At 41.3% G+C, this 27963-nt stretch overlaps 4 protein-coding genes across 10 annotated transcripts; 1 reads left to right on the forward strand and 3 right to left on the reverse strand.

The window, feature by feature from the left end:
* Nucleotides 1-501: 501 nt before the first annotated feature.
* Nucleotides 502-3831, reverse strand: LOC142949930 (selection and upkeep of intraepithelial T-cells protein 4-like). Of its 2 annotated transcripts, none has more exons than XM_076091823.1 (5): nt 3135-3831; nt 2960-3034; nt 2738-2803; nt 2419-2520; nt 502-2008 (listed from the first exon to the last, which is right to left on the reverse strand). In XM_076091823.1, exons 1-5 carry the CDS (start codon nt 3523-3525, stop codon nt 1935-1937), a joined length of 708 nt encoding a protein of 235 aa, XP_075947938.1. In that variant the 5' UTR covers nt 3526-3831; the 3' UTR covers nt 502-1934. The 2 variants fall into 2 exon arrangements, with proteins under 2 accessions (XP_075947938.1, XP_075947937.1); XM_076091822.1 differs by having other exon boundaries at nt 2960-3037.
* A 2764-nt stretch (nt 3832-6595) lies between these two features.
* wipf2a (WAS/WASL interacting protein family, member 2a) lies at nt 6596-16012 on the reverse strand. Its single transcript, XM_076091837.1, has 7 exons — nt 15879-16012; nt 15287-15419; nt 15034-15162; nt 13089-13784; nt 11396-11653; nt 9438-9539; nt 6596-8733 (listed from the first exon to the last, which is right to left on the reverse strand). Exons 1-7 carry the CDS (start codon nt 15939-15941, stop codon nt 8690-8692), a joined length of 1425 nt encoding a protein of 474 aa, XP_075947952.1. The 5' UTR covers nt 15942-16012; the 3' UTR covers nt 6596-8689.
* On the reverse strand, nt 15987-26769 carry cunh6orf120 (chromosome unknown C6orf120 homolog). 6 transcript variants are annotated; one of them, XM_076091831.1, is made up of 6 exons: nt 26682-26760; nt 25669-25737; nt 24996-25095; nt 19624-24628; nt 18654-19219; nt 15987-16039 (listed from the first exon to the last, which is right to left on the reverse strand). In XM_076091831.1, exon 4 carries the CDS (start codon nt 24578-24580, stop codon nt 24020-24022), a length of 561 nt encoding a protein of 186 aa, XP_075947946.1. In that variant the 5' UTR covers nt 24581-24628; nt 24996-25095; nt 25669-25737; nt 26682-26760; the 3' UTR covers nt 15987-16039; nt 18654-19219; nt 19624-24019. The 6 variants fall into 6 exon arrangements, with proteins under 6 accessions (XP_075947946.1, XP_075947941.1, XP_075947947.1 ...); XM_076091826.1 differs by lacking the exon at nt 24996-25095 and having other exon boundaries at nt 26682-26769; XM_076091832.1 differs by lacking the exon at nt 24996-25095 and having other exon boundaries at nt 25669-25734; nt 26682-26703.
* Nucleotides 19804-20620, forward strand: mrpl21 (mitochondrial ribosomal protein L21). The gene has a single exon (XM_076091825.1). The coding sequence runs from the start codon at nt 19836-19838 to the stop codon at nt 20400-20402; it is 567 nt and encodes a 188-aa protein (XP_075947940.1). The 5' UTR covers nt 19804-19835; the 3' UTR covers nt 20403-20620.
* Nucleotides 26770-27963: the final 1194 nt, after the last annotated feature.

The raw sequence follows: 27963 nt of genomic DNA on the forward strand, positions 1-27963 counted from the left end.
TTCAAAGGAAGCATCTGTTGTGAGTTTAAACTGATTAGTGTAAGGCAAACTGTGAACAAAGGGATTTGTAAACAGGAGATAAAAGCATCTTCCTGACTGTCTTAAATGATATACTAAGGCTCGAAGGATGACCTGCCTTTTGTTGTGTTCTTTGTGTATTCTTATTAGCTAAAGCAGATAACAGGAAGCTGTCTGAGCATAAATGTCCATGCATTCTGAGTGTTAGGTAGAGCACTCTTCCAGATGACTGCGATGTGTCTGTGAGACTGTTCTCTTTGCTTGCAAGCAAATAAATTGACTTTACAAACCTTGATCGTTCATCAAAACTCTGTTTTACTTTATATTGATAGAAAACCTCAACTTTCTTCTCCCGACTAGTCATAAGAAATATTCCACAACACACCCCATTTTATTTCATGTCAACCTGTAATGAGGCTTTAACCTGCTGTTAAAGAGAGCGATGATGATCAAGGAGCGACCAAATGAAAGCACAGATCAGACTTTATATTAACATCATTTAATTTAAAACTTTACAAACAGTATTTCATAGAATTTCAAGGTAATACAAAAATACACACTGACGTTTTTAATGTAATGTGTTATGTACTTCCTGTTTAATAAATGAAAAAGGCACCTTTCTAGTTTTCCGACCAACCAAAGTGGGTCAGTCTCACACCACAGGGAGCAATTTGGGGTTAAGTGTTGTTAGGGTTAGAACAAAGGATGAAGGAGCTTGCAGGCCGCAGGTACTCTTCTGCTGCGAGCTTCTTACTGCGCACGCGCATCAGAAGAATGAGCTGGACCCGGTCCAAAATTAAAACAATATTTAATGTACTACACAAAGTTCACTTACAAACTGAATTAACTATCAATAGTAATGTTCTCGAGAGCAGAGACCACATACACGCATCTCCTCACAGTCCGGCGCGACCAGTTAGCTGAAAATGAGAGCTGCAGTGATCTGAGGTAAACTCCCTAAAACATTGTCTTTTGTATCCCCTGAGAGTCGGAAAGTGTCCGATACTGTCATAAAACATGTGAATGACCCTCCGTGGCGATCAGTGATTGGCTTCATTTGAATTCTACCCCCTCCCATTATCGATCCCTTAGCAAAACATCTTGAACTCCTCCTCTCTGTCCTGCTGGTCAGCTTGGCATTTGACCGTCCCACTGGCCCCATCCTCCATCGATGAGGTCGCCTCCATTTGCTGCTGCATGTCTGACACCTCACTCAGAATCCCTATCTGACCCTCAAGACTATTCTTAGTGTTTTAATACCTACAGTGACTATACTTCTATGATTTAATACATTCAATGAGTTAATATACTGTAACATATAATATCCTCTATAAGTAAGAATATTGTAAACCTATAATACATTCCATATGGAAACATATTGTGACTAACATATTTATTATTGTGACACTTCTACTCACCACTAGGGGTGTTATTAAATCCTACTAATAATGCATTTAATACTGAAATTCTCCACAGTGTCTTGCCCAAGGACACATCAACATGGACGGGAGAGAGTCGGGGATCGAACCACCGATCTTCTGATTGAAGGACCGGCCGCTCTACAGCCGGTAAACCGCTGACTGTACAAGCAGCACTGATTATTGGCCAAGAAGGACAATTTTTCACATTCAGACACATAAAAAAAAATAAATAAAAAAAAAATACAGTCAGAGCACTTTCAAAGTAAAAACATGATCACAGAGTCAGTGTCTTCATGTCGTCTACGAGTTGTAAATGTGTGCTTATGCTTATGATCAAACCACATGATGAAAAGTAAAAAAGTTTAAAAGGTCCCCGATTTCATAGCACCAAGATGTTTGGTGGGCTGGTATTTAAAAAGCAAACACACTAGAAGACACGTACAGAGGCACCTCGACCATCACTTGCATGATGTTTCCTCAGCAGGGTCCCTTCCTCTATTGTAGTTCAATGTCTCTTGGCCCCTCGTATTCTTGCTGCCTCTCTCCTTTGAGCATCTGCATACATTTCTCTATGAGGACAAGGAAAGCAGTTTATTTTAGCAGTCAGTGTGTACTGTTAACTGTGCAAATACATTCACAACCAGTTATGTTCTTAGCTTGTTGCTCATTTCATTAGTTCAACAACAACCAAAGGGAACGGACAAGACAAATATAGAATATAAAACAGTAAACATTGATGGTTTCCTGTGACTGATATTTGATTCTATGTGACATCATTGGATAGTTAAAAGTGATGCATCAAAGCTAGAGCAGCACCTTACTGTTGTAGGTTGTCGAGGTGGAGCTGGTTTTAACTACTCTATATACAGTCAGCTAAAGATGGAGCTAGTTTTATTTTCCCTACTGGCTCTAATATGAGACGATATAGTTACATTCTAACAATGTATAAAATGCTGTAGAGCAGAAGTTTGTTACTCACCGATCACTCCACATCTCCACAGAAGAAAAGCAGCAACAAGAACAAGGACACCTCCAACAACAGGAAGGACAATTTTCCAGACAGCCGTCCTCTTCGCAGCACCTGAAGGAACATCAGACAGAGTTGATAAGATCACCATGAGGCTCAAAGGTTTATTTAATATGGTTCTTCATTCTGATGATTCATCTATAGGCTACTCCTGGTGATTAAACAACAAAACATTTAGACACAACCTCCAGTCAGACGGTCTTGTGTTCAAAGACGCCGTAGAATAAAGCGAATCAAAGTTCCATAAAGAACGATTCAGAAAGACATTTACCACAATCTGCAGGTACAGTTGTGCTGGAAACATCTGTCTTTGTCCGGTTCTGTTGGTCTTTGGATGCTGTTAAAAAAATATACAAAAGAAACCTCATTATGCTGAAAATACAGGATAAAATATATTCTAGTAATATGAGACAGAGCTGTTTGTTTTAATCTACTTGGGCTCTTGTTCTCAGAGAGACTGAAGGATAAAGTGTAAATATTCAAAGACATTTACCACCATCGTCTGTCTCGGTCACTTCTTCCACTGCAGGTCCAGTTGTGTTGGAAACATCTGTCTTTGTCTCTTTTTCTTCTGATTCAAACGACACAAACACAGTTATTCATTATTTGCAGGTTCATTATATGAATCTTGAATCCTGAGCTGACCTATAGAGTATTAAACTGCTTACCAACGATGAGATGGACCTCACAGCAGACCTCCAGTTCTGGGACAAAGCATTTGTATGATCCGCTGTCTGACAGGTTGGCTGAGGAGATCTTGAGGGTCAGGATTCCTCTGCTCAGAGCTTCATGATTGATGGTGGTCCTGCCTCTGTATTGATCCGCCACTGAACCAGGGTCTTCCCGTCCATGTCGATAGACGTAGACAAAGTGCTGGTTGTCAACTCTCGTCCAATCCACCGTGTAACGAGACAAGTTGACCGGGGGATCCAGACCACAGTGAAGAGTAACATTCTCACCTTCAACCACCTTGATCGTCTGCGTCGGGCAAACGGCACGAGACCCTCCTGTGAGACAAACATGATCTTTAGACAGTTTGAAAGCCTCGAGAACAGACATCTTCTCAGCATTCACGTTGCACAGTCCAGGTGTTTACAGTCCAACTTTGTGACCGACACAAAAGTGTGATAAGAAAAGAGGACGCAGACTAAACCAGAAAGACTTCAGTATGCCAACATTTCCACCTGATGCCAAGTAAAGTAGTGTAAGAAAATAAATCCACTAATTTAATTAATATTATCCAACCACACTGCTTTGAGTCTCCTGAAATGTTTCATACATTTTAACTATGAAGTTAAAACACATGAGTGACGCTGGAAAAAGCTTCACAGGATGAAATAAATTATTACATAAACACTAAAACTAAACCAGGTCCAAAGGGTTCTCTCCAAATCAAACAGGTCTTGTGCTGTCGTCTGTGTTGTTACACTGGATTTATTAGCTTTATTGTACATGAACATCATGTCACCACCAACACCACAGCTAGGAAAAAAGTGACATAAAGATCAAACACTTCGACGCATTGAAATAAGACTAAAAGCTCAAGAAAGTCTCGACAATATCAAACAAAACAAGCTTCAAATAGCGACACTTATTCATGTTATTGTGATGTTTGGGTCAAACGCGTCAAAACTTAAATAGAGCAAACACCACCGAGGTTAGGCTTACCATGCTAATGCTAAGTAGACTGTAGCCGAAGAAGTCTCCAAACAGTAGCAACGTAGTTTTTATTTACTTTATTGTTTTTAATAGAGTCAAGATGTAAACTTACCGGCGGCAAAGTGAAGAATACCTAGTAAAGTGATCACTGTCACGATCATTTTAAATACAGACTGTCGCGCTTTAAAAACAAACGTGTTGTTGCACGGCTTTAGTGAGACTTGTTTTCCGGGAAATATTTCGCTTCGAAAATTTCGCGCTATGGATGTAACCGGAAGCAGTGTTAACTCCGTAAGGAAAGTAGACGTCATCGCCTAATTTGCATAATTGTAATGAGCGCTGTAGGAGAGAGGCGGGACTAGCGGCGGCTTTGCGCATGCGCGATTCATTTGCATTCTGGACATGGAGAGTGTGGGTCTCCTCTTTCTGCAGCTGGGACTGCTGCGCGAGGGGCTACTGTGACACTAACCACCTTTGAGTGCTTTGAGGCGGCGGAGGGACTCACGGCAGCTCCCGCGTGCCGAACGGTACGTGCTTTCACGTCAGAGTCAAAACACCAGAGTCAAAACACCAAGTAGCTAGATTTGTCGCTAGTAGCTTTTGACAGAAAAAGTCGCCATGAGGGTTTGGAAAGTCGCCAGATTTAGCGAGAAAGTCGCCAAGTCGGCAACACTGACCGGAAGTATCTGGTTCTGTGACTTCCTGTTTATTCCTGAAAACGGTCAGACTTCACAGCAGTTAGTTTTTTTTATTAGTGTGGAGATTGGGACATACAGTTTCTGTTGAAACGGTTTTTAAAATGTTTTAATTAAACTGTGCGGTTATTTTATTGTCTACATTTATATCAGTGCAGGTTGACTAAAATAAAAATATCTCGGTTTAATACAATACAGTTTAACAGTAATACAAAAGATACAACATGCAGGTTGACTGAAGGACTGTTATAGTATTAAAACTGCATTTAATTTTACCATGTGTATTTATTTTAGTTCTGTATATCGAGCGTTTTGCACAGAAAAGTTTTGTATTATTATTATTGAATGATGATCAAATAAGTGATTTATTAGGACTTTGCAGTTAATTTAGAACATTCCCCCCAAATTTGAGGTGTGAAACAATAAGTCAGCTTCAATACTTTAAAATATATATTGTTGGTATTTAAGTTGTTTATCCCTCCACAAACGTCAAATCTACAGTTCCACGAGCGCGTATTCATATTTCATAAAATAAACGCATGAGGTGCGTCAACACATCTTTATAACTCACATTAATTTAAATAAATAATAAATAAAAAAATCTTAACTTAGTAACAAAATCATCTTAAATTAGTTTTACTTACAAAGTTTAGTCAAACCCTGTTGCACATTGCTTTATATAAAATAAAGATGAAAGTGTTTTACCTGAGAGAGACTTTGAGTGAAGCCCTCATGCTCGAGAAGCTGCAAGTCGAAACCAGTGTCTCGTGCTCCTCCCTTACAATCATTCTCCGCGGGTTTTTGGGTTTCTGGCGGATCTCATTGGCTGAGAGGAGCTGTGGGCGTTTCCAAAATGTACTTTTTGGCGGGTTTAAGTGTCTATGTAATACCCACAGTCTCTTATTCTCTCTTTTTAACTGAACGAGAGACATTTTAAACAATCAGAGCTTTCACTGCAAAAAAAACTACAAAAAATGAATTCACTTAAAAAAGTAAACAAAAAAAACAAGATGGAAATTATAAATAACAAAAACAATTAAAATGTAATTTAAAAAAAATCTAATGGTGGCCAATTTGTTTTTCCCTCTTAGCTTTACAGTTACATTTTATTTTGAGTAAGTACATTTAATATACTGAGTACTGTATTTAAGTAAAATTTCGAGGAACTTGTACTTTACTTTTCCCATTTTCTGGTACTTTATACTTCTACTTCACTACATTTGAAGCAAATATTGTACTTCTCACTCCACTAGATTTTACATTAATAAAAGATATGAACTCATAACAAAATAGCATTACTAAAGATTAAACCAGTGATTATTAACATATAGTTCAAACAGTATTACACTGCGTACACATTCACAGTCTGACCTCATGTGTATTTAATCCTACATCTTTTAAATTACTTGTAAAAAGTGAACTCATATTCATCACTTCACAACTGTTGCTGTGGAAAAAGCCTATAATGAGATGATAAGTGATAAAATATTTATACATTTTAATGTTTGTATTTTGAGACCGACTTCCAACACTTCCATGTTTCAGTCCGATGTCACACAAAAACACTGTAAATTCAAAATGTTTAACTGAACAGTGAAACTAAAATACTACTTATGTTAGCACACCAATCTGAAAACACCATTATTATTATTATATAGCAGACAAGTTATAAGTACACACGTCTAGTGAACGTTTAAATACTTTGACTTCAGTAAAGGACTAAAATGTTCTTCAAAGGACACAGACTCATTAAAACAGAAACACGCTGCATCAGGTCCCTTTTTCCCATATTTATTTGAAATTATTCCAAATGATAAAAACATGGTTGATTAACATGAAACGACCACAGGGTTTATTTTGCTCTTGGAGTGGACAAAGTGAGAGCAGGAGGAGACGCCAGCGTGTCGGGTCACCTGTGTGACGAGCTGAGCAAAACATCCGGGACAGGAAGTGTAGTCCCACTGTTGTGTGATGTCATCACAGTACCCGACAAATGGACTCGTATAGAAACAGGATCCCCAAAAAAATGTCGTCTCGTTGGCAAAACGTCACACATGCGTTGAGCTCGTCGGCCCTCGTTGGTCCGAACATCCAGAGAGAAGCGCTCCAGAGTCACACCAGAGCTCAGCGACTGAACATTGTTATAATCATTTCTCTTTCCTATATTACAAGCTTTTTACAACATCAAAAATAGATCAACAGCTATGATTACCATATTCCTTAATGTAAATATACAATATTTATTGCATTTTCAAATAAACTTGTTTCTCATATACCTTGTCGTCATCGTCTTTACCCCCTAAAAACGAACAAATGAGACGTACTGGTACCGATGAGAGTGACAACAGACTAGTGTAAGGCAGAGACCAGCAGGGGGCGCTGCAGCACCGAGCGTCTCTCTTTCTCCCTCTTAGTGTGAATTTGATGGAATTAGTGTTTTAAAGTAATGAACCTCCATCTGCTTAAACGGTTCTCTGGCACTTATGTGTTCCTCTTTTTTTATAGTATTTTATTCTTTTGGTTAGCTACTACCAACTACACTCTGTACAAACTGCTCCTTGCATAGCAATTAAACAACATGTCGTCTTCCTCTGGCCGTTAAAGTCCTTCTATGGAAACAATAAGAAAGTAAAAAGGGGCCACCGGCAGCAAAAGTTAATCGATGGATTCACAACAGAGTTCAGCTTTTAGGTCGACTTCCCCGGACAGGAGGTTGATAAACGATCCCTTATAAACGCCGTGAGACCTGCAGCTATCACACGGTCTCGGTCCAGTAAACAGAGAATGATTTAGTGGAACCACAGAGTGTTTGGAGGAAGATGATCAGAGTGTGAGTTTAAACGCATCAGAAACATTCGGGATGAAGCTGATCTCAGCGTCTCCTGGCATCGTAGGTGCATAAACAAGCGTCATGCACAGTGTCTCAGTTCAGCAGTTGAGCTTCCGTGCAACATGGCCTCAAGATGGAAATATAACCCCCCACACACTATAAAGGAAAGTAGGGGGGGGGGGGGCACAGAAAACAAACAGGAAACAGTTCCTCTCCAAATGTAAAAATAAACGACGAGGCTTCTGTCAGAACTTGGCGAGCTTTGCAGTTTGCAGAATATGAAAACATCTCAATTGAATATGTATGTCTGCATGTATGTATATATACATACATACATATAAATATATATATGTATGTATATATACACATATAAATATATATATATGTATGTATATATACATATAAATATATATGTATGTATACATACATACATACATACATACATATATATAAATATATAATTATTTGACCCCACCCAGTTTTGGCACACTTGACACAGAGTTGATTCAAACACACCCTCACCTGGCACTCCTGGAATGGCTATTTAAGACAAAATACAACTAAAATAAAACAAAATAACCGTCATCACCCCCGTCCTCCTCCCACACACACATTCATGGCATTTGTTGAAATTCATCTGCTGGAAATACAAATTCAAATAAAATAAAAAAGACAAGTTTCCGCGATATTAATGCCAACACCAAAATACAAAAAAATCAAACGTTATTGAGAATGATGAAAGTCACCGTTATAATCATGATTATGGATTAAGAATAAAAAGAAGGAATGCACAGAGCTGGAGTTTGGTCCTGATATGTTTAGCGTGGAACAGAAGCCTCTGAGAGCGAGCGGAGAGTCGAGTCAAACCTGCTGAGGTGTCGGTGTTTACGTTGTGCTTCCAGCTGGTGGTTTTAGTGTTAGTGTGTGTTGTAGTGTGTTGTGTGATTAGAGTGCTTCGATACCACTCTCTCTCTCTCTCTCTCTCCCTCCGTCCATGGAGTCGGCTGACTGAGAGTTAAAGTCCTGAGCTGAGGTCCGTTCACCTCCCCACCGGCGGCGCCGGAGGAGCTCCTCTCATCATGGCTAGAGAGAGAGAGAGAGAGAGAGAGAGAAAGAGAGAGAGACAGGAGGGTCACTACAGGTCAGTTCTCCCACTTCAACACACACACTGGTGGAAATGACTAACTGATAAACAGGCTCGACATTATAATAAATACGGCTCCACTAAGGCCTCCAGAGTTGTGCTTTCATGTGTTAAAGAGTCAGTAAACTGCTGAATGTTTGACTGCTAATGCTAATAGTAACCAGTAGAGGGCAGTCACTGTGTGTTTTCATACCCAATATGTATACTTTGCACTAAAATGTCAAGATCAGGACTCAACACTAATAAACAGACGTGTACATTAGTTTGCAGTTTTGGGGGTTTAGTTACTCTTTAAATGTTGACGTTAAGCCCCTCCTCCTCTCGCCCTATACTGAATATAAAAGTTTGTAAATGATAAAGTTAAAGCTCAACGATCTATTTGATCTTTCATATTCATAAATTATAATTAGGTTTGTTTATAAAACACACCGGTCAAATAAACCAAAGTGGTGTGACAAGAAGCCTCTCAGTGAGCAGCACGGAAACCTAACGGTACACGTAAGCAGCCGACATAAAGTACTGAAGAGTCAAAATAACACGACTGTACTCTGCGTACTCTGCGTACTCTGCGTACTCTGCGTACTCTGCGTACTCTGCGTACTCTGCGTACTCTGCGTACTCTGCGTACTCTGCGTACTCGTACCCTTGTTGGTTTTGCTCGGGTAGACCTTGGTGAAATGCCGGTACTCCTCTGGAGGTGGAAGGTCCTCAATCGGGTGGAAGTTAAACTTGGATTCAAAATCATCTGAGGAAGAAGAACAACATTTAAAATGTGTATTATGAGGCACACATGAACAATCTAATCCTTTTAAAGGCTTTATTAGCTGGTGTTGTTTTATAATCTTCGGTTTAATAAAAGTCATAGACGCTCCTCTAAAAACGAGATGTAATCAAACTCTAAAACTGCCATTAAATATCTGTTGTTGATTGTTTACGAACACAATATTTTGCATCTTCTAAATCAAGTATGAAGTAGCTAAGTTAGTTAGTTAGTTAGTTAATAATAGCAAACCTGTTAGACCCTCAGAACTCGTCCACAATGACCTCAAAATAATCCCAAAACTAAGAGAACGTCTCTCACACTCGTAGGAACTTTATCAACTATGTTTTGTTCCTCATCAGACGTTTCATCCCGATGCACAGGGTTCTTTACTGTGAGCAAGAACTTCACTTAGAACTCTTAGTCAAGTCTCTTCTACATCTCGTTAATGTGTTGAAGTCACAAAGTACGACGACGGCAGCGTGTTCTGAAACATCGCTGAAACTGTCTCACTTATAATTAGATGATGTGGTTCATTGTGTGCTGCTGCTGCGCTCCAGAGATACGGTCGGAAAATAAGTACATTATTTGAATAATGGCGTGGAGACATGCGAGAAAAACAAAAGTTCTCTTCAAGAACTCAAAGTAACACAACGGGTGAAAAGAAGACTCCCTAAAACACCTGTATAGCGATTGTTTTTAGTTAATATCAAATGTGCTGAATCAGTATCAATGTGTTCTCTGTGTGTACGACATGAAACAGTAATCTAGGAAGCGTCCCTTCTCTCCTGGTTTGTTTCAGGAAACAACAGAAAGGTCACGTTTGCATGACTGGAGGATTATTTGACTATCGAAGCCGACGGTCTTTAATCAAAACAAACCACGCTAACAGCTGCTGAGGATTAAACACACAGCGGAGGAGAACTCTGCACACACTAGTTCTACATCACAACAACGCGGACATCTAGAAAGAAAACACAGCGGTGTGTTGGAGCCACGGCCCATAATGCAACTCAAGATGCCGCGTTGCATTATGGGAGATGTAGGATCCTGTGTTTTTTTAAGCTCGACTCATACTAGAGACTCGAAATCAGCTCTCGGCTGCTTTGATTTTTACCTTTATGTTACACTCTACCACCATGAATGTGGGCTTATAGTTTCCTCTTTAGCTCATTTAATTTAACACTGTTAAGTATTTAAATGTGGATATTAATCCAATATTAGTTTTAAAAGACTAAGGCCGTGGTTACATTCGTTTTTGTCACGTCTGTACATTTCCTAGAAATTTAGTTTCCTAATTTTGCTGCTAAAATGCTTTTTAAATAATAAAAGGACTTTTATTGTGAAAGAATTAACAGGAAAACGTGTTCATCATAGAATTAGCGGAGCTTTGTTTGCGGCTATTCTTCAATAAAACAACTCTACTAATACCACAGAGGAAGAGGAAGCAGCTACATTAGCAAAATTAAAGCAAAATGTGAGAAAGCGCAAAAGAAACATACGTAGACAATAATCACACCTTGTGACAATAAACAACATATTTACATCATTTAGTTCTCATTATTTGTGGTTCTGACTGGCTCTCTTTTAATTACGTCATCTGGTCGTCATCTTTTATTCTACAACGGTAGAACATCACCAGACTGAAGAATTAGCGCCAACCAACCAACTCCATATATTCACAGCAGTGGACGAAGAAGACACCGCCTACGTTCTTCTGATGCAGATAAACTTTGTGCTCCTTTTGGATGGAAACGTTGCTCATAAATGTTCTTAAAGACCAGCTTGACGTTGGTGAAACCACGAATGGAGGAGGAGGAAGGTGACGACGCCCGACTCACCTATGATGAACTTGGAGGAGGAGATGGAGGAGTGGCCGTTCCGGATGGGCGGGGGCGGTGGAGGGGGTCCAGCTGGGGTTCGGGAGGAGGAGGAGGATGAAGATGAGACGGAGGAGGAAGAGGAGGGAGGTGGAGGAGGTTTGCCCACCCGGCTGTGTGCCTCTGAGGCCACAGAGCTGTGGACGCGGTACGGAGGAGGAGGGGGAGGGGCATCACGACCGCCGTTATTACGAGATCCAGAGGGGGGCACCTGGGGAGCTGTGTGGACAACACACACACACACACAGAGAGCAGACACACACACACACACGCACACGCACACACACACACACACACACACACGATGACACGTATAATGTTACTCTACATTATAGCAATCAAAACAGCTGTTTCAAAGTGATGTTATTTTAATGGATGTCGATGGCAGAATTTGAGTGCGTTAAAATTTAAGTTAGTTGTTTAGTGTATTTTCATTCTTTGCCATGAATCACATATTATAGATGATTTTGACATCAACGTACTGCACTAAACATATACAGAACCACACGTAACGGTGCTTTAAATGCTGCGAAATAGTGAAATCTAACAACGTAAAACTAGAGCATCACACAACAAACGTCACCAACATGACCTGTTGGTTCTAGAAACGTTTCCTACGAACCAGTGAGCGCCGTCTGAGAGGGAACCGGTTATAAACTGCAGCTTGTGAAGCACTGCGGCCTCCTTACAGCTTCGAAATATCAGAACATAAAGAGAGAACAACGAGGAGCACCGAACGGGAACAAGACGTCGCGCAACTTAACGTGAGAAGAAGGAGAGAAGTCCGAGTGAAAGTGAAGAGGAATGCTGGAATATTCCACAGGGCTCCAGGAATGCAGAGAAACCACGACGTCACAACACAGAGCGCCGGCTAACAAGTGCCTTCCTGTTTTCTGTGCTCACTCTGAATTCAAATTATGAATATATATTTTCCAGAGAGCCATAAATAAAAAGACGCTCCGAGGAGACAAGATCACACCTGAGCTTATCTCAGTTATAAAAGGATGAACTCCAGAAAACTCAAACGTTTTGTCTAAAATATCTCAAAGTGTTTCCTTCAACATCAACACACACGAGCAGCTACACACTTAAACAATAAGGACGCATCTAACATGTGTCATTATCTCCTCCACAGAAGCAGCTGTAGATATATCGGGGAACATTAAAGGTCTATGCAGACACCCGGCTTCAGAAGAACGTTACGTAGAGACAAACGTCGCTGCTCTACTTATCAGAACTCGACCGACAGTCGGTGAGATCCTCGTGGAGGAAATGTTTCCGCTCCATCGAGACGCTCAGAGATAACGAGTCAAAACTTGCTTCGTCCTCTGAACGAACATTCCTGTTCAGATACATCCTGAACGTGTAGATACGCAGTGAAGCACAATCAACATCATTTCCAGTGTCAAGTCTGACGCAACCACTGGTCAGGTCACTGGAAATATATCAGTATCTAATACTGCAACCGGTCAAAAGTACAAAGGGGACCCAGAAATATGAGGTACAGCTTTAGAACTGTGTTTTTAGAGGGACTTTCCCTTTAAGAGTGCCTTTTAAAGCCCCCTAAAAAATGTTATTGACGGACACAAATCTACAGTACGACGTGGTGACCTCTGACCTGTAACAGACGTGATCACTGTGCGGGTGTTTGTACCTGTTCGGCGCCCAGGTGGCTCTCTGGCGGGTGGCGGCGGTCTGCCGGCCTGCTGGGAGGCTGAGGATGGAGACGGTGAGGGAGGAGGTGGAGGAGCGTGGCTGCGTCCTTGGCTGCCGCCTCCCGACATGTGTTTTCTGTGCAGAGAGTTGTGCCTCTGCGGCAGCTGCGGAGCCCCGCCGCCATCCACGTGGGACGGCCCGTTGGAGACGCCGCCCGACGTGTGCGGCCTGTACGGCGGAGGAGGCGGAGGAGCTGAAGAGCCACCGGTCGGCGGCCTGCTGGAAGACGGAAGCGGCCTCGCGGAGCTGGGAGGGGTGTGGCCTCTGCTGGGCGTCGGTGGGAGGGGCTTTTCTCTGCTGTGAGAGGAGGACGAGGAGGGCGGAGCGTGTGCTTTCTGGTTGGGGGTCGGCGGAGCGTTGCTGCGGCCTCCTCTGTTGAAGGGTGGAGGAGGCGGCGGGGCGGAGGTGCTGTGCTTCATCCCTCCGCCTGTGGAGGAGCTGCTGTTGCTGCTGCTGTTGGAGGGGCGGGAGATGTCGGGCAGCGAGGGGCGGTGGGAGCGCTGGTGCTCCGGTGGAGAGGGCTTGTTGGGCGGAGAGGGCGAGGAGGAGCGGCCTGTGGGGGGGCGAGGGGCCGCGGCCCGGGACCCTGGGGGCCGCAGGGCGGACCTGCCCACCGAACCGCCGGCTGCACCATCTGGGTGGAGGACAGAGAGAAGATAACGTATCACAGGACGCCCAGTAGGAGCAGGAAATATATTATATACAATTAATGTCATCAATTAATCTGTGGATTATTTTCATGATTAAATCAGTGAATTGTTGGTCTTTAGAATATCAGAGAACGGTGAAATGGAGCGATCACAGTTTCCTAAAGACAAAGACGACGTCTTCAAGCGTCTCGTTTTGTTCGACCAAAAGCTAAAAACCCAAAAGAGTTTAATTTAACAATCACATGAGACGAAGAAGAGCAACACATCAAAAACCCCGAAGAAAGTAAAGTACAAAATAATATCAAAATAAAACAAATGAAACGCCTGACAAAGTGATTGATCTGGTCTAACGCACCAGATTTTCTACTTATTTAATATTCTTTACTGTTTTATTACTTATTTATAATCCTTTGGTCTTGTGTTTTTACTGTCTCTTGTTTGCACTATACTGTGTGTGTGTGTCACACACACACACACACACACACACACCTGTAGTTTTCCCCGCTGCGTGACTAATAAAGGATGATCTTATTTGAACAAATACCATTTCTATTTATGAACCCAGATTAATCATTCAAATATTGACCCCTAAGAATCTTTTATTTTTTAAATCACAGAATCAATTCTCCATGTTTTACATCTTCAGCATTTAGCTTCTCCCAAATGCAGAGAGGTCAAAGGTCACAGTCGCTCCGTCTAAAATAAGAACGTTCATTCATAATTCATAATCCTGTTTAGAGTCCATTCAGCTGGAAGGAACCGCCTTCGTGTCCGGATCCACTTTCCCGGCTCGTGGCCGTTTAAACGTTCTGCGTGAGTTTCTATTCAGACGTGAATAAAAGTAAAAGCTCGGTAGAAATGTAGAAAGAGTTTAACAGTCTTCTTTGTTGTTCATAACATGTTATTATTATTATAATATATCCTCCATCTTGTTAACATCCTTACGTAGTCGTATCTTATAAATATTAACTTTGTGTTTGCTTCAAGAAAGCCCGGTGATGATATTCATCTTCGTTATGTTTGAACTTTGAATAAACTATTAACAGATGATCAATGATTGTTATGACCGATAGATTAGCTCGCTTCCTTCAGAGCTGGACTTAGACTTCACGTCTCCTCTCTGGTTTATTTATTCACACATATGATAAGACACTTGTGCAGCCGGTACAGATTCACAGACAAAATATAAAATATCAGATCGTTAAAAATAGAGCAAAGAATATGTTTCTTTACCTGTAACTGGGCGTAATTTTGGCACACCTCCTTGGAAAAGGCCTCCCATTGCCATTGGCCCACCGCCTCCAAAACCACCACCTCCACCACCACCGCCACCACCGCCACCACCACCGCCACCTCCTCCTCCTCCTCCTCCTCCTCCTCCTCCTGGTGAAAAAAGTAAGACTCGTGTCAACATCAACCTGAGACATTGATAGAAAAGTAATGAGTTTTGTGAGTGTGTGTACGAAATGAACCTGCAGCGACTCACTCTCTATAATCGGCGTGCTCCGGTCGTTGACCACGCCCACTTTCTTCAGCCTGGCGCCTTTGCAGATGTCCGACAGCAGCGCACCTCTGTCTTTAGTCTCGGATGAGCCCAGTTTGGGAGGAGTCGTGTTCGCCTGCGGAAGGAAGTTTAACAAATAAATATTCGCACCTCCGGTTCCTCCGAACTGTAGCGGAACGTTTGGTTTGTTTGGGATCAAACTTCGTCTTGTAAACAAACGTCACATGACTCAGCAGCCTGGAGATTTGGACTGCAGACCCTGAAAATACACGATCTTCAGTCCAGACGAGGTTTTCTTGTTGTTACAATAAGTAGAGTGGAAAACCTTTTTTCAGGCACGAAAACATGCAAGAAAACACTTCAAAACTACGGCAGGTTAACGTTAATTCGATTTTTGTTTTTCTACTTAACTGCCATGATACTTTACGGTAACCAGTCTGCCTTCTGGCCGGCGTGAGAGACAAATATGGTGTTGGAATAACCAGAAACGTAATGATTATTCTCTGTGTAAAGACTGGGTGGTCTCAGGTATACAGGTACAGAATAACGGTATTAGTTCAGGTCGCTCACTGACCTGACTGAAGGTGGGGGGAGGCGGGGGTCCTGGGGGAGGAGGGGGTGGGGGAGGAGCAGGCATCCTGTCTTTCTGTTGGCACCTCTCTGCGTGGGGTGGTGGGGGGGGTGGGTGAGGACCGGTGACGTCACTGTCTCAGCTGGGACGACACGCGTGGACTCCTGCAAAACAACCAGACATGTTAAAATCTGTTAAAAGCTCAAAAAAAACGATGATTCAAACACCGAGTACACCGGCAAATAAACACTCCAAGATCTGTCACACGCATAAAGAAAACTACATGTTAATGTGCATATAGTTAATCGTCTTCTTGCTTTCTTGATGTTTTCTTAAAGGTTATTTTCTAGGATGTTTCAGTAATGAACCTTCTGTGCAACTGTGGTTGGAAAAAACAGCCACAGTGTGAAACGTCTTTCCCAGAGGAGGGAACACTTCTCTGCTGCAGCTCGGTGACATAATGAGGATGGGAGGCTTGTATACGAGGTGGTTACGCCTCATTGGCTCACGACTAGATACCGTCTAACAACGGGATCCCACCAGATCCCGCTCCTCTGGTGAGTACAGCATCTTAAATACACAAGCACCCTTTGGTTCTATGAATAATAAAGAAACGTAGGTTGAATATCATGTAAACTATTTGATTTGGATGCAAAAAATAAACTCAAATTTTAAAATGTAATGTTATTTAAGACGTCCGGTTTCTAAAGTATCTAAAAACGAATAATCCCGATATGTAAACACCCCCCCTCACCCCCATGTTTTGTGGGGTTGTTCATCTCAGTCTGTTGAAGTGAACAGCTCCATTATTGCCTTCAGTAACAAGGACTAAGTGGACAGAAGCCGCTGTATTGTGAAGGCAGTGAGTGAAAGTGCTTCATTGTGTAGCGGACAATGTTAAAGTGCTTTCTGTGGAGTCTATCCCTCCGTCTGTGGCCGTGACGGCGCCCAGGATGATGCACAGGACTTGTGACGAGACGAATATGAAACACATCTCGATAACTATCGGACGGATTGCCTTGAAATTTGGTAGAGAAATGCATGAATTCTACCGTATGAATTCTAGTGTATTTAGTGATGTTCAGTCTTTTACAGTGGCAGAGTTTTTCAGAAAGGCTTTGTACTGTAAATGTACTATGTTGGTCTATTGCGTAAACACGACATCTATTTCCTACTACTTAAATGAATGCTTGTCCATATGATAAACCTGAGACGCCTGAAACGACTCTAAATGTTTCAACACAGCGAGTGAGGTCACTGGATCTCCCCAAACCAGTTAGCTGTCTGGGCCCATTGTTGGCTCATGCAGGCACCACCCTCCACTGCTGCCGAGTGTTGAGGCAGGTTTTCACCGAAAGGAATCTCACCGAGCGAGCAAGCCAGTCATCGACGTGGTTTAAACAGAAAGGCACAGAGACAGAAACTGAGGATGGGGGGGTTATCTCTCCTCTGGGAGGGGGGGGGGGGGGGGATAATTGTCTGGAGGTCTGCTGAGTGTATAAAAACTGAAGCCACTAAGAGACTAGTTTCAAAACCAGGCGGCAACCTCCTTTAAAGCTGCATTCTCTCTAGTGACCAGCAGGGGGCGACTCCTCTGGTTGTATAGAAGTCTATGAGAAAATGACTACTTCTCTCTTGATTTATTACCTCAGTAAACATTGTAAACATGAGTTTATGGTCTCAATCTCTAGTTTCAAGTCTTCTTCAATACAGCATGATGTTCATTTAGTACATTATGGTCCATTTAGAGTCAAACAGACCATAAAGCAGGGTATGCTTGACCTTTGACTCCTATAATCTGAATAAGTCTGAAGTGGTCCATAAGTAGGTCAAGATTGCTGATGTCTGGTCTCCATTAAGCTGTCCACCCAAACAGGAAAGAAGACATCTACTCACATCAATAGTGTGATGCTGCACAGGGAAATACAACCGAGGAAAGGAGGGGGGGTGAGGAAGTAGGATGCTTTTGTGGTCAAGGAAAGACACAGAGCTAAAGGCCCACGGCTCTGTGTGTTGTTAAAGCACTGACAGCTCAAGTGAAGCAATAACATAGCCCGTTTGTTTGTGCTCATACACTTCCAGGACTAATATCCCCTTCAGCTAAATTGTTTAAGAGTGGAACACGAATGTACTCATCCGATTATTACGCCATAAATCATAACTGTTGTTGGACAAATTCAAGAGTTCCCTGCAACAAAAACATGCACGTTACCTTTAATTAAGTGAGGTTTTTAAATGCAGGATTTTTTTAACTTATTGTGGAGTATTTTCCCTGTGTTGTATTAGTACTTGTACTTAATTATCTGAGAGCTTCTTAGAACATAAAGCTCAGTAAAACAGGATGCATCAGGCCTGGGCAGGTAGTTTAGCCGCCTCCCAGGTGAGTGAAGAAATACACCTGGTACTAGCATAAACAATATGTACCTCTCAGATGTAGTACAGTAAAAAGTACAATATTTACCTCTGAGATGTAGTACAGTAAAAAGTACAATATGTACCTCTCAGATGTAGTAAAGTAAAAAGTACAATATTTACCTCTGAGGTGTAGTAAAGTAAAAAGTACAATATGCACCTCTGAGGTGTAGTGAAGTAACAAGTACAACATTTAAGTAAATTATCTTGAGTGCTTCTTAGAACATAAAGCTCAATAAAACAGGATTCATCAGGCCTTGTACAGGTAGTTTAGCCGCGCCCAGGTGAGTGAAGAAATACACCTGGCACTAGCATAAATTTAGCATAAAGTGGAGTTAGCTTCAAACATCCTGATAATGTACTCACAGAAGAAGTGGTGCTTTGATAATCTCGTCCTCCAAAAACAACATGAATGGAAAAGTTCCGTTGAGTGCGAATCCGTTGTCGAGTGAAGTTTGACAAAAATATTATTATGTAAGTTAACGTCACCAAAAACAACAACACCACTCACAGGTTAGCCGGCTAACGTTAGCATTAGCTCAGGCTAGCAGCGTAGCTAGCCGCAGTTAGCTCGTGGCTAGCCGCAGTTAGCTGGTTAGCATTGATCTGTTTACTTTCTCCAGCTGTCAGTGTGTCAGCGCAGTCCGGCTGCTTGTGTGACTTCTGTCGGTAAAGACTTCTTTTGAGACAACGAAGCGTTAAAGGAAGTCACTTTTTAACTGTTTCACAGGTAGCGACGGACAACTTTACCCGCACTCCTGACCGGCTGCGACCAGCAGAGCCATTACTCCGCCGTTGACACCGTTTTATTATCGGTCCTGTTCTCGGAAACCCGGAAACGGGCAGACCGATACAAAATGGAGGCAAGAGCTGCGCTGCGTTCAAGGGCTGTCGGAAATTGCAGTTTCCAGAATCATACGCATACAAGGAATCTAGACAGACAGACAGATACTTTATTAATGCCATAAGGGGAAATTTGTTCGATACAGCAGCATTATGATACAGGTAAGCAATCAAAATAATAGAGTAAAAAATATATATATGTTAAGTATAAGAATTCACAATATATACAATCAAATATAATCATATTAAATCAACTAACTAAACAGTAATAATTTGACTCCGGTTTACACATTACTCTTAACGTACAAACATAGAATATACAAATAAACAAGAAAAATATAAAAACAAGGACATTAAAGTAGAACAGAGAAACTAAGCATAAACATTTAACATACAATACAATATTTACCAATATTTACCTCTGAGATGTAGTAAATTAAAAAGTACAATATTTACCTCTGAGATGTAGTACAATAAAAAGTACAATATGTACCTCTGAGATGTAGTGGAGTTGTAGATACAATATAGTTGTACATAAAATCGAAATACTCAAGTACCTCGAATTTGTACTCAAGTACAATACTTAAGTATAAGGATGTTTTTGAAAGCAGAAAAAGTCAGGTGATTCAGTAGTGACGCATGCGCAAAATACCGTGTCAAGTCACGCATGCGCGGTGCGACGTAGTACAGCATTTCCTGTCAAAGATGTCGCTGTCCAGAGGAGCGGTGTTGTGGAGGACATGCTCCAGGTTGTTACCGAGACACTCTGTCCGAACACAGAGCTCCGAGGCCCGGGACCTGATGCCCCGGACCTCCTTCTCTAGGCCTCCGTGGCCGGAGCAGATGAGCCCGGTACCGGAGGAGGAGGAGCGGAACCGACACGCCGCGGTGGTGAGCACCGTGAACCAGCGGATCGACCGGCGGGACTTCGGCCGCCTGTTCGCCGTGGTGCACTTCGCCGGCCGCCAGTGGAAGGTCACCGACGAGGACCTGATCCTGATCGAGAACCACATCGAGGCGGAGTGCGGAGAGCGGATCCGCATGGAGAAGGTGCTGCTGTGCGGCGCGGAGGACTTCACCCTGATGGGCAGGCCTCTGCTCGGGAAGGACCTGGTCCGGGTCGAGGCCACCGTGATCGAGAAGACCGAGTCCTGGCCCAAAGTCCACATGACGTTCTGGAAGAGACACCGGTTCCAGCGCAAGAGGATCATCATCCAGCCGCAGACGGTGCTGAGGATCAACAGCATCGAGCTGGCCCCCAGACTCACATGAAGAAGAAGAAGAAGAAGTAGGAGAAGAAGAAGAAGAAGAGTGGACTACTTCACACAGACTGTTTGTTTTCAGTCAACAAACTGTTCACGAGTCGCTTTAATGCTGCAACAAAGTGACTCTTTGGGATAAAAAGTGTAAATAAAGCTTCAACTTTTGCAGATGATATTTAAGGATTCTGTTCTATTGTTTTTAAATTTAATAAAAGTCATATAAAGTCAGTGGTGCTTATGTCTTATATATCTTACTTTACTAAAGTAAAAGTAGCAGTGCTACGGTGTAAAGAAATACTCTGCTACAAAGTCCTGCTTTGTAAATCTTAGTAAACGTACAAAGGTATTGGTATCAAAATATTATTAAAGTACTGCAAGTAAAAGTATTAGTTATGCAGAATGTCTCATTTCAGAATACATGACTGGATGATGATCATTGATGCATCAATATGTTTATTTAATGGTTCAGCTGGTTACGGTGCAGCTCCTTAATAATCTATAATAATATATCATGTTTTAGTTTACTGGATCTGTAAAGTAAAGTAACTAAAGCTTGTCGGACGATAGTAGTGGAGTAAAAAGTACATGACTTCCCTCTGAGATGTAGTGGAGTGGAAGTATAAAGTAAAGTACCTCAAAGTTGTACTTCAGTAAATGTACTTAGTTACTTTCACCTCTGATTGCAGGTAAACGCTGCGTCTCAAATTCAGTCTTATTTCATAAATCTTCCAAAGTAGTTTTTCTTGTTAAAAATACATATAATATATATATATAATACATGTAAAATATGAGATATTAAAAATATATTAGAAAACAGATTATCCAAAAAGTTATTAGTCGATTAATCATTAATTTCAGAGGTGGAAAGTAAGTATATTGACTGAAGTACTTTACGTGAGTATTTCCATTTCATGGTACTTTATACTTCTACTTCATCTCAGAGGCAAATATTGTACTTTTTTTTCCTCCACTACATTTACTTGATAGATTATGTATCATTATAGTTTAAACTAAATAAAATCAGCTGCAGCACTAAATAGATGAACACATGAACACAATAATTATGATCCAGAGATATAAAACCGTCACATTATTCATTCATTAAATGACAATTTTACTTTTGGTATAGATATATACTTCTACTTATCTGTTTAACACACAGAACTTAATTTTCTTAAAGCCATGACGTGTATTAGTGATTCATTAATATATATTATATACTATATAAGTAAAAATAATAGACCTTTAATCGTCTTTAGATAAGTCTTCAATCAATGAGATTTATTTTGCAATATGGCTGCACTTTGTGTATATATATATTTATATGCATATTATACATACATATAAATGTTTATATATATTCATATAAAGAAGTCATGTGTCATACAGTACGTTTAAACTATTATATCATGAGTTAAGATGATGTATAACCTCATTTAAATTAGATTTATCTCAGAATCACTCGGCTCTACATTTAAGCGTCTTTTTCCCCAAAATAATCAGAAACAAAAATGAACGAGACAAACGTTTTTTTAGTTGTTTTTTTTTAAACAGTCTGCAAAAAACACTTCTGCTTTATTTAGAAACCTGATTGCATCGTCTCTGAACAGGACAACGGAGAGCGATCACTGGAAGGCACTGTTGAACATTTCTGCTCATCGGTAGCGAGTTTCACTCTGACGCCACACAGCAGGAGGTGACGTTCGTTTAAATCAGGAGCGCGTCCAACAGGCAACCAAACAGAAGAACAGTGACCGATCAAATTAAATGCTGCTACTCATGTCAACAGGCTGGGAGCCATCTGTCCCAGTGAACCCACATGATCACATTTAATGTCGAAAATAAGAATCATGACAACATTTTCAGCATCTCACCGACTTCCTCAGAGACACATTACTAACAGCTGTTTACCGTTACAACCTTCCTTTATGTTCAATAACATGAAACCTCTCTCTCTCTCCCAGGAGAAATAAACCGGTAGGAAACCTCATGTTTATCTTCAAAGATGGCCGACAATGACTGTATTGCTAAGTAGTGTGTGGTTCTTCTATTTAAGTTAAGACAAGCGGTTTCATTCATTCACAGGCCGAGAGGTGAGAGTCAGTCACCGCTGTTTGAATCCAACTCTTAATTTGAAGATTTATGCTGAAGTCAGGAGGATTGGTTTGGATGTGAAGTCTAAATAAAGACGAGAGATGTTCCTCCTGTTCGTACTGAACGTGACGAGATTCATTCAGTTCACGGTCTCCACCTCCAGTACTTTACAGTCTCAGTGTTTCACTTAAGTCGACGTCGAGCTGAAGACGATCGGATCTCTGCAAAACTGAAACGCTCGATGACACAAGAGACAAAGACAGTTTCATTCACTGAAGGTTTAAATAAAGACGGTCTACGTTGGAACGGCTCTGTTCCAATCCAGACTTTTAGTGATTTTGACTTCCTTTCTTCTAAAACAGAACTTAGATGTTCTAATTTCACTTTGGCTCTCTATGAAGTTACTTTCATAAGAGTCTACAAGTCCTGTTTGTATCCTTCAGACCCGTTTGTCCTCTGAAACACCTCCTCACAACATCTACGAGACCCCGATGAGGAGACCAGTACAGGAGGATCGACACGGTGGACCACAAATAAAACTGCTTTTTCTCCAAAACACAGGAAAAGATGCAAACCTCAAAACGAAGTCTGTTTGTCAAAATGCATCTGAACTTCTCTTTCTGATGCATTCAACTATTCTTTTTCTTAAATACACAATCCGACAACCACCACCACCAACACTACTTCTTCTTCTTCTAAAAAACAAAAAAACAACGATTGGAGGTTAGAAAATAGGCAGAATTTGAACTCTAATTAAGAAGTATTTTTAAATACTTCACACAGCGACTTCTGTTGCTTTTTGTGTGCGATCAACCAAATGAAACACCTTCGAGGAGAGTCTGTCGTCATCCTCGGTGACACGAGTCATCGTATCGAGACCCGGAAAAACACGGAGTTCTTGGAGAGCAACCGGAGAGGCGGTGCGATCAGGAGGAAGATATGACGGCAGGCTTTTTATCCCGCATTTGGGAGCATCACCGGGACTTAACCAGGACTGTGGGTTCTGTCAGTAGAGGTTCCTTCACGACCAGTATGGAGAGGAGGAGCGTATAAAAGTAACCAATAACTCTTACATACTGCATGTGTGTTTTGTATGAAATATTTAAACTCTTGCGCTTTTGGTTGAACTGCAGTTCAATTTAGAAAAAACACAAAAGGCCCAAATCAAGGCCATGAATTAACACGAGCCCGTGTTTCAGCTTAACACGCTTTAAATCTGTCTGGTTGTACGAGACGACACCAAAAGCAGAATGTGCTGCACCCAACAGGCTCCTGTTCATTTGCTCATCACCAAACATACGGTCAGGCTTCACCGGTGAACTCAGCAAATAATCCATCCACAAGTTTTAAGACTGATTTCATCCGTTACGCAGTTTGATCACAAGAAAAAGAAAAGAATTTGTTAAAATGAGTTTTTTGTGCCACATTTTCTCATCTCTACAGAATGAAAGAAAATCATCTTCTCCAATCGTATCAATGCTGACTGAGCAAAGAATCTCCTCGTGTCACAGCAGCAACGCAGGAAACCATTTTTCAAAACAAAATCTCGAGTACAATCTTCAACAGTCCGATTAGAATTGTCCAAAAGATCGACTCCTCTTCCTGAAAGTCCTCCTCCGATGCCTGAGGGGATTTCTTTTTCTTGTGTCCGTCTTCTGACGTGTAGCCCTCATCGAACAGCTCCTGGGACACCGTCGGATCGTAGAACACCCGCATTTCAAACTCGCTCTCCTTGTGGGACGGGTGGCCGTAGATGCCGATGCCCACGGGCCTGGCGAAGTCCCCCGGCACCACCACCACGTCGTGGCCGCAGGTGACCGACTGCAGCTTGTAGGTGTCGAAGCTCGGCCGCAGGGTTTTGTCCGACACGTAGAGGTCCGCGTCGCCCTTGAGACTCTGCATGTGCAGGATGATTCGGCCGTCGTGGTTGAGGCGCAGGTAGCTGTAGTTTCCGGCCCCGATGTGGCCCTGGACCACATGGAGCAGCGTCCACTCTTCGGGGACGTCGTCGTCGTCGTCCTCGGAGGGGCCAAGGAAGCCTCTGGCCTGGGACAGCAGGAGGAGGACGACCAGAGCGCTGCAGCTCCGCATCATGATGAAGGCATCGGTCAGTCAGTCAGCGCCTGGACGACACCAGACAGCCTGACAGGACGAGAGGATTATTTTAATTATGCATCAGTTAATACACTTTTTGATGACATCTTTTAGTACATAAAATATATATAGAGAACGGTGAAATAAGATTGTTAGTTTACAACGATATGAAACAGTGGAAGTTTTCACATGTCATAAAGTGGAACCAGTGCTGCTTTTCATCTTGTTTGGTGAGTTTTCAAACCCACCAAACAGGATGAAAACCAGGTCAAAACCACACAAAGTGCTGACCTGTGGAGACACTACAGAGTAGCATTGTGTGCACAGTCAGACTAGATACTGAGGGAACCACTACATGGTGTATTTGACAGGACGTGTCTTAGTTCATGTGTCAGATTCAGGACGATAAGGTTACCCAATGATGGTCCCTGTCCAGTTAACATGGCCGGATTCATTTGTTTTTGGCCCTTAATTGTTGTGGGCCCCTATTGACGGCTCCACCACCTGCTCTGGGGCTAATAAAAAGAACAGAAAAGACACATGTAGGCAGATGTGGAAGGTAACCAAGTACCTTTACTCAAGTACTGGACTGAATTACAAATTCAAGGTACTTTACAGGACTATTTCCATTTCATTTAACTTCATACTTCTACTCCACTACATCTCAGAGGTAAATAATGACAGCTTTAGTTACAGTTTTTCATCTCCTTCCTGTCCAGTGAAAACCTCGTATCTCCAGATGTGTTGATTTGAACTGTTTGTGATAAACTGAAGGATGAAATGTTCCTTTATGTGTTGATAAAATCCTCCTACTTCTTCACATTAATAAACTCTTGGACGAGCTGGACGATGCATCGTCACAAAGCTGAAAACTGTTTGTTCTTTCTAGAGATACGAGGCTCTCACAGGACAGAGACGCTACAAACATATGATGATATAAAGAAGTTAAAATACAACATACACATTAATACAGCAGTGATATTAATCCAGAAACATCATATATAATAGTAAAACACTGACAGGGAACATTTTACTGCACTATGAATACTTTGGTACTTTGAGCACATTGTGCCGATAACGTTACATACTTTTATGCTGGTCTTTTGCTTGTAGTGGAGTATTGTCCCAGAGTGGTATTAGTACTTGTGTTAGTACTGCTGTGAAGTAAAACATTATTACTTTGAGCTGCTAACTGTCCGTCCTGTAAGGACAGTCTAAAAGAAACCACCGAGTCTCAGCAGAGCTAAAAATAAACGTCTCTCTCCCTCTGTGACCTTTGATACCAACTAGAAAAAAAAACATTTAATGGTTAACGGGTTTAAAAAAACACTTTAAAAAAACTGTAACGTTATTAACGTGTTTCACTAACCTGATTTTCACTTTATTGTTCAGCCTCATGACTTTAGAACGTGTGAGAAGTTTAATATTTATTTATTATTATTTATTTATATAGTTTAATATTATTTATAGTTGAATATTATTTATTTATTTAGTTGAATATTATGTATTTATTATTATTTATTTATATAGTTTAATAGTATCTATTTATTATATTATTATTTATTTAGTTGAATATTTATTTATTTATATAGTTGAATATTTATTTATTATTGTATATTTAATATTACGGTAACGTTAGTTTCTGATTTGCATCTACAACTAAATTAAGTGTCGATCACGTGACATTAGTCTATTGCTAACCTGCTAACACGACACCTGTAACATTATATTATAAAACAGAATAATACACCCTTCTATAACTAAATATGTGGTATTATATATATATATATATTTATATATATACGTTGGCTTAGCAGGAATACGACTAGCCTGTGCTAAATTCAATCTATTTAACTTATTTAGCTTAACTTAACTAGCTTAGCTTCTTATCACAGTTCAGCTAGCTAGTTAGCAACATTAGCTGCTATCAACGCAGCTAATGTTGCTAACTAGCTTGTTCACGGTGTCGAGCTACAAATCCGTTCAAGTTTCCAGAAGAGAGAGGCAGCCGAATGACTTAAAACTCGATTGATTAAATTACGGATATATTATCGAACACGTATTGATGATCAATAACAACACACCGCTCCATTCTACTCACATTAGCTGTCATTTCCTAACTAGCATCTTCGTCCAAACACACAGCAAACCTGCTGGAAACTATAAGTTCACTTCTTCACTTCCTTTTCCTTTGACTCACCCACAGCCGAGAGTCGCTCAGCGGCGTCACCTACTGGTGGGACGTTGTAACTGCACCCATCAGGTACACGTGTTCTTCAGCGTCTCCATGTAAAGTTACCCGGTACTTCTACTCCCCTACATGTTATTTGAATACTTAAATTACTTTGCAGATTCAGATTATTGATGAAAAAATATTATTAACAGTCAAACTTTGATGTAAAGTACAAAATCACAAATTATTACTTTATTAGTCTCGCAGTGGGGAAATGTACAGGATTACAGCAGCACAGTAGAGTATATCAGAATCAGAATCAGCTTTATTGGCCATGTATGCGTGCTCATACATGGAATTTGACTCCGGTTACACATTACTCTCATCGTACATACACACATAAAATATATACAATAAACAAGAGAAATATAAAAAACAAGGACATTAAAGACAACAAAGTAGAACAGAGAAACTAAGCATACACATTTAACATTTAAGTACTATGTACAATTACATATATATATAAAGAACAATGACAATGGATTTGGGATATTAGTGCAGAAGGTGGTAATAGTGCAAATAGTGCAAATGAAGATGCAATATGTCGGATTAATTGTTCATCAGAGTGACAGCAGAAGGAAGCTGTTCCTGTGTCTGGTGGTTTTGGCGTACAGAGCTCTGTAGCGCCCTCCAGAGGGGAGGAGTTGGAACAGCTTGTGTCCAGGGTGTGAAGGGTCTGCAGTGATCTTTCCTGCCCGTTTCCTGACTCTGGAGGTGTACAGGTCCAGGATGGAGGGCAGGCTGGAACCAATGATCCTCTCTGCAGACCTGACAGTCTGTTGTAGTCTGTTCCTGTCCTGTTTGGTGGCCGATCCAAAACACACAGAGATGGAGGAGCAGAGAACAGACTGGATGATGGTGGAGTAGAAAAGAATCAGCAGCTCCTGAGGCAGGTTGAACTTCCTGAGCTAGCGCAGGAAGTACAACTATAAAGGCAACTCACTGTCAAAATCCGAGAGCGCAACTGGGCCTTCTTCCTGGTGTCGATGTTGGGGGCCCACTTCAAGTCCATTATATATACTGTATATAATATATATATACTATATATATATATATCAGAGATCGACCCATCCCTGACATCCATCTTCTTTTTGGGACGTTTTTCATATTTAAAACCACAGTGTGTGTGAGACGAGTGTCTGTGTTAGGA

The sequence above is a fragment of the Anarhichas minor genome, unplaced genomic scaffold (genome assembly GCF_050575085.1).
Source record: "Anarhichas minor isolate MPS153535 unplaced genomic scaffold, ASM5057508v1 ptg000014l, whole genome shotgun sequence".
Classification (NCBI taxonomy): Eukaryota; Metazoa; Chordata; class Actinopteri; order Perciformes; family Anarhichadidae; genus Anarhichas; species Anarhichas minor.